The sequence below is a fragment of the Apis dorsata genome, unplaced genomic scaffold, assembly GCF_000469605.1.
Source record: "Apis dorsata unplaced genomic scaffold, Apis dorsata 1.3 scaffold_29, whole genome shotgun sequence".
Lineage (NCBI taxonomy): Eukaryota > Metazoa > Arthropoda > Insecta > Hymenoptera > Apidae > Apis > Apis dorsata.
In genome coordinates this window covers 557,972-564,603 of record NW_006263331.1, presented here as the reverse complement: position 1 = coordinate 564,603, position 6,632 = coordinate 557,972, and the positions used below count along the sequence as shown (strand labels likewise).

Below are 6,632 nucleotides of genomic sequence, written 5' to 3'. Positions count from 1 at the left end.
ATTTTTCACGTATATATATATATATATATATATGTGTGTTTGTGTATTTTTTTTTTATTATATTTAGGTAGACATTTGGTCACTTGGTATTACTTTAATAGAATTCGCACAAATGGAACCACCAAACCATGAAATGTCTCCAATGCGTGTTCTTCTTAAAATACAAAAAAGTGATCCACCCAGACTTGATCAACCTGGAAAATGGAGTAAAGATTTCAATGACTTTATTGCAAAAGCTCTTATTAAGGATCCAACATCACGACCTACAGCTGATGAATTATTGAAACATCCATTTATAAATCGTAATTTGGATTCAAAACCAATCAGAGATTTATTATTGGAATATAAAGCTGATGTTGTTGAGGAGGAATTAGTCGACGAAGAAACTGAGGTAGTTTCTAATTTTTTGTTATTATTTATTTGTATTTTTCTTTTGATGATTAAAAAACGATGCAAATATGAAAATTTTTTTTCAAACAATTTTTTTAATCTTATAAAATATTCAAGCAATCTTTAAGGAATATATTAGTATAATAACATTTTGCAACTCTTTAATTTCTACAATATATTAATTTCTACAATTATCTAATAATATATTAAGTTTTATGATGATAATATGTATATACGTTGTTACACGCTTTCATTTTGATAGAAGGCCAAAAAAACGAAAAAACACAGAGAACAGTATCAACGGATTGGTAAGCTGCTTTTGAGCAAATCGTATAAATTGAATTCTACAAATATAATAGATGTTTTGAAACGATCAAAAAATGAAAAATATTCATTTGTATTCAAAGAATTTATAATATCTGTAATTAAATATTTTTGTGTATGTAGTCATGTAAATTTTTGGAATAAATTTCATCTCATTTTCATAAAACGTACAATTACTCTTTGTTATATTTACGCATGATGGACATGCATAAAATTTTAAGAAAATTCATGCATGTGGTATGTGTTTGTAAATTTTTTTTTTTTTATTTGTAAAATTAATATAGTAATGTTATTTTTATTTAAAATATATGAATATTTGAATTATCATTTATCGTTTCTTACATATTATTATTTGAGATCATAATTATAAATATTTTGCCGAATTTCTTTTTTTTCTTTGAACATTTAATCTAATGATATCCTAATAAATATGGTATTGTAATTTGGATAATTTGGCTGTGCATGCGGCTCTCCTGGGCCTCGCCAGCCCCATCATCCCTGCGTTTGTCAGGTCAGTAGCTTATGCAATAAATGTTGTCTAGTTTGATTTAAAGTATTTTTTATATATATTATTACAATTTGTTGCTATCTTTTTCTTTTTAAACTGTAATGCATAAGCTATTTATATTATATTATATTCATATAACTTTTAAATATTAAAAAATAATGTTCATTATAAATATATAATATTGATTTTTATAAAAATAGTTAATAATTTGAGTTCAGTTTTAGTTAATCATTTTATATTAGTTAATTATTATTATTTCATATTAATATAAAATAATAATTTTTTTATTTTTATATTATTCTAATAGTTTCTTAATTTTATATATATATATATATATATAATGATTTTTAAATATTATATTTTTTATCAATTTGAATATTATTTATTATGAATTGTATCGTGTATAAATTATATAATTATATATAAATAAAAGAAAAATATAAATTTCAGGAGCAACGCACGTCTCAGCTTCCTCTGGAGCTGGATCAACTCGGAGATGACTCTGCGTCTATGCGCAGTGACGCTGATGTTCAGAGTAAATATGATCAATAATATATAAATTAGATGCTGATAAGAATTATAATTAATTATATATATTTGTTATTACTTTCTTTTTCTATTTTTTTTTTTTCTAGTTTCTGAAAAAGAAAATCTTGTTGCATCACCTGTGTCTGCAAAAAAAGAAGAAAGTCATAAACGAGAAATTAACAGAGATGGTGAAAGAGAGGATAGAAACAAGAAATTACGTAAAGCGGAATCAAAAGATAATATAACCGTTTCTGTTGAGAAAAAACAACAAGTATATATTTTTTTTTAATTAATTTTTGATATTTTTATATGTAAAATTAATAATAATATTTTAATTTTATTTTTAGGCACCTAAACCTCCTAATACAAACGAAACGAGCGAACGTAGAGTATCTCGAGAAAAAGGTCCTGCGCCTCCTCCACCACTTATGCGTCAAAATAGTAAAATTGAAGATAAGGAAAATAATATAAAAGTTGTCGATAAACAAAGTAATAAAGAAGTATTAAACGAATACAAGGTTATTGATAAGCAACAAAAAGATAGAAATGAATCGTCGCAATTAGATCAGGAAATGTTAGGCAGGGAACAGACAAATGTAGATACGCTTTGTGAAAAAACAAACGTATTATCTAGTTTAGAAAAAATTATATTAGAAAGTAATGAAAGAGAAAAGAATAAGATAGATGATGCAAACAAAAATGATATTAAACAAAGATTGATAGATGATAAATTGAATTTATCATCGAGGACACAATTAACATTAGAGGAGAAGAGAAAGTCAGCACCGGTTAAATTAGAATTAATCGAAGACTGGACGAAACCAGTATTCAATAAACAATCATCGTTGGAAGAAAAAAGCAGGTATTTATTTCTACTTAACCTCTTTTAAAATATAATTTGTTTTGTAGAATCTTTAATATAAGTTATTTATACGGAAGACCCTTCATTTCAGAATCGAGAAGAAAGCACCAATTGATACACAAGTTAAAAGACAATCTTCATCGGAAGAAAATTATAAGAGTTTGCAAGAAAAACGAAAATCTGTAGAGCAAAAATTAAATGCAGTTTTAGAGAAACGATTTTCAATGGATACTGAAATGCGAATGAGTGTTTCTTCTATGGAAGCATTATCTCATCGAGAAGTTTTAACAGCAAGTACATCCGAAAAAAATATCGTTAAGGCTTGTTCGATCGAAGATGTTAAAACGGATTATGGAACGTCTAAAACAGAATCTGTTATCAAAAGTCATAGCGAAGGATCTTCCAGATACGTTTCATTAGAAAATTTTCCCGATGAATTTGACGGGAAACGGGATAAGAAATGGCCAAGTAAAGAACACAATTATGAGAATGTGGTGAACAATGGTGATAGCGTAAACTGTGAGAAGAAAGGTTCTTCGGTGAATGTATCAGTAATTACATCAACTCCTATTAAAAATACTTCGAGAAGAGGTAGCGGAGATAACGTAGTTGTCATTACTGGTAAAATAAAAAAATTACTTTATTTATGCTTTATATCATGCATGTATCAATTTAATGTTTCAATATAAATAATATAATATTTTATATTAATTTGATTCTTATTTTAAAATTAATAACTGTGTTAAATTAAATGCAATAATTGTTAATATTATAATATTTAATTTAATTTTTTTAAGGTAAATCCGATCAAGAAATACGTCCAAATACATCAACCGTCCGGATTACAGCAGATAGTCCAGATTTATCGAATAGTCTTGCGAGCAATGTTAGTCAAGTAACAGTGGTAACGACGCATCCTCCGGTTCTTGTCGATGCTATGTCATCATTAGCAGCGACCCTTTCTTGTCGTCAACCTCCAACATCGGAAGTTATTATCGTCGCGAATGAATTAAATAAAACGCAAGTGAACGAAAGTTCAACCGATGATGATGGATTCCCAAGTTTAGATAGTTTAGAATACATGCCTCAAGAGCAACCTATAATTCTTACCGACGTTTCTAAAAGAATTGGTAAGAAGTTAGATGAATCCGAGGTTCTCATTGTTAGTCCAATCGTAGACGAATTGCAAGATACTAGTCACGTTTCCGTTGTTACCGTCGGTGATGATAAGGAACAAGTGAAAGATTCCTCGATACTTAATAAACACGAAGCCGTACGAACTTCTTCTTCTCACAGTGATACAAGTTTAATCGAAAGATCGAGTACAAAAAGCGACAGCGGCGATGAAATTACTAAAATGATAGTCGCTGGGACAACTATAGAATCCATAGATATCGATGATGTGGAGAGAAATTCGAAAAAGGTGAATGGTCTGTTAAAAAATGATAAATCTGCAATTGTTGATCGTATAGATGAGAAAGTTTTAAAAACGCTCAAACAGAAAGAAATAAATAAAGGATACAAAGAGAAGAGAGTATCCCCGGATAGCTTTGAAGGATCTAGATCCCAAAGTGAATCCGGTTCGACGAGATCACACACGCCGAGTAAAAGTATAGATCGTTCCGATGCCGAATCCATTTCAACCACGATAAGCCAGGACAGTAGAGAATCTAGTAAAGAGAATCATTTGAGTCAAGGGCAATCTGGGGAAGTAGACGAGGAGGTAGTGTTGCGACGGAAGTCGGATTATAATCGCGAAATACAACGACCAACGAAAACAAAAGAGGATATTCAAATGATGAATTTGAAGAAAAAAACGAGAAAAAGAACCAGAAAATTTGAGATTGATGGTGTAGTGGTAACCACGACGACGTCGAAGGTAATTTACGGCGATGACGAAAACGGAAAAGTTTACGATGATCAAATTTTTAGGAAGCAAGAGTTAAGGGAATTAAAAATGCTACAGAAAATGGAACAGAAACAGTTTCAAGATTTGTCGCAGAAGGCACAGTTCAACAAAGATCAGCAAGACAAGCGTTTCGAGCAAGAGAGACAATTGCTAGAGAGAAATGCTGAAACTGATTTGGAAACACTTGCTCGCCAACAAAGGCAGCAAATCGAACGAGCAGAAGCGCAACAAGAGGCTGATCTCAGGCTTGCTTCGAAAAAAATACGTAGCGAACAAGAGAGGGAATTGAAACAATTTCGCGAAGGATTGAAACAGGAGTTAAAACTACTTAAGCAAGAGGTGGACTTGATGCCGAAAGATAAGAGGAAGAGCGCGTTTAAGATACGTAAAGAGAAATTAGAGGCTGAACACGAAGAAAGAGAGAAACATTTCTTAGATAAGCTTAACGAAAGTCATGAATTATTGTTGAGAAGATTGTCCGATAGTCATCGCGAGAAAATTGCTTTAATGGAAAGACAATTTTTGCAACAAAAGCAACAGCTAATGAGAGCTCGGGAGGCAGCCATTTGGGAGCAAGAAGAACGGCACATACACGAGAAGCAACAATTATTAAAGAAACAATTAAAGGACATTTTCTTCTTGCAAAGACATCAGATGTTGATACGCCATGAAAAAGAATTGGAACAGATGAAGAGAATGAATCAACGGAAGGAAGAAGAATTGATTAAACGACAGACGGTGGAACGTAGAAATTTACCTAAAAGAATTCGCAACGAGATGAAGGCACGCGAAATGATGTTTAGGGAATCTATGAGGATTTCCATGTCCTCTGTTATCGCACCAGATCCTGATGCCGAGAGAGAAAAATTAAAAAAATTCCAAGAGAATGAGAAAAAGCGGTATAGAGCCGAGCAGCAAAGATTCGAATTAAAACATTCGCGGCAATTGGAAGAGGTAAGAGCGCAAAGTGATGCCACTATCAAAGAATTGGAACAATTACAGAATGAAAAGAGGAAAATGTTAATGGAGCATGAAACGCTGAAGCTAAAGGAATTAGAAGAGGCGTATGCTAAAGAGCTTCGCGAATGGAAAGCGCAACTCAAGCCTCGAAAGCAGGTAAATCTATTTCTTCTTACTTTTTTATTTTCCATATTTTTCTTCGTTCTTTCTCTTATTCTTCTTCTTCTTTTCTCTTCATTTATCTCTTTTTTTTTTTGTATGTTTTTTTCTTTCTTTTTCTCCCCTTCTTTATTCATTCTCTTCTCAATTATATCGTAGCAATATCATAGGTTTCTATATTATGAGGCTCACGTGATGACCAGCGCGGGGAGAGATACGAATCAATTATTAAATTATAAAAGAAGCATTCATACTGAAATAAGCTTAATATACTTGTTATAGAAGTTAGAAGCTGTGCTGACGGCTGAAATGGAAGCGTTGGAAGTTCGTTACCGAGACTATTTGCCCTCGAGTCTTAGTGGTCTCTCTTCTCCCCTTTTAGATTGTTCTTCTCTGTTTAATTTTGAAAGTTGGAAGAAATCTCCGCGTTTACCTCGCTCTACCCCAACATCCCCTTCCCCGTTTACCATTCCAAGGGTGTCGCTAAGAGTTGGTGGTTTGGACACCGGTTCCGTTAATGGCATGCCTTCACGAAGTCAATCCAAACCAGATCTAGTACCGTCTCCCTCATCTCGTAGATAGTATTCCGAAGATCCTCTTGTGTCTCCTCCCAAATATTTTCGTTATTCATAGAGAGAAGTTTCGAGATAAATTTCTATTCTATTCTGTTTATCATTTTATTTCTTTTATAATTACTTACAATTATTCCTTATTTTTTTTTTTTTCTCTAATTAATCAAACTTACTTAATTATTTTCTTACAATCTAATCACTATTTCGAAATTTCTCTTATTAAAAATTATGCTTTTGTGTATTTAAGGGTATCATTTTACTCATGCCCGCTTTACTCACCGTTGCTTCAATTATATAGCAATATTTATCGTCTCTTTAAATGCTATTATTATATTACATGTATATATAATTTACGTTTACGTATGAATGTGTCCCCCAATATGCACACACGTATATTTAATATATTTTTACGTAACCAAT

At 31.5% G+C, this 6,632-nt stretch overlaps 1 protein-coding gene across 6 annotated transcripts in view; it reads left to right on the top strand.

Moving 5' to 3' along the window:
• LOC102674947 (serine/threonine-protein kinase 10) overlaps window positions 1-6,632 on the top strand; it is an 11,423-nt gene that overhangs the window by 3,185 nt on the left and 1,606 nt on the right. Inside the window, exons 1-8 of one of the 6 annotated variants that reach the window (XM_031511436.1) lie at window positions 659-698; window positions 1,202-1,225; window positions 1,673-1,757; window positions 1,858-2,021; window positions 2,098-2,612; window positions 2,704-3,233; window positions 3,410-5,637; window positions 5,923-6,255. In XM_031511436.1, the coding sequence (XP_031367296.1) occupies window positions 1,733-1,757; window positions 1,858-2,021; window positions 2,098-2,612; window positions 2,704-3,233; window positions 3,410-5,637; window positions 5,923-6,222 (3,762 nt within the window). In that variant the 5' untranslated portion in view covers window positions 659-698; window positions 1,202-1,225; window positions 1,673-1,732 and the 3' untranslated portion in view covers window positions 6,223-6,255. Of the gene's footprint in view, window positions 1-67; window positions 392-658; window positions 699-1,073; window positions 1,226-1,672; window positions 1,758-1,857; window positions 2,022-2,097; window positions 2,613-2,703; window positions 3,234-3,409; window positions 5,638-5,922; window positions 6,256-6,632 lie in introns of those variants that run through there. The other 5 variants (XM_006608168.2, XM_006608167.2, XM_031511437.1 and 2 more) reach the window with 5 other exon arrangements.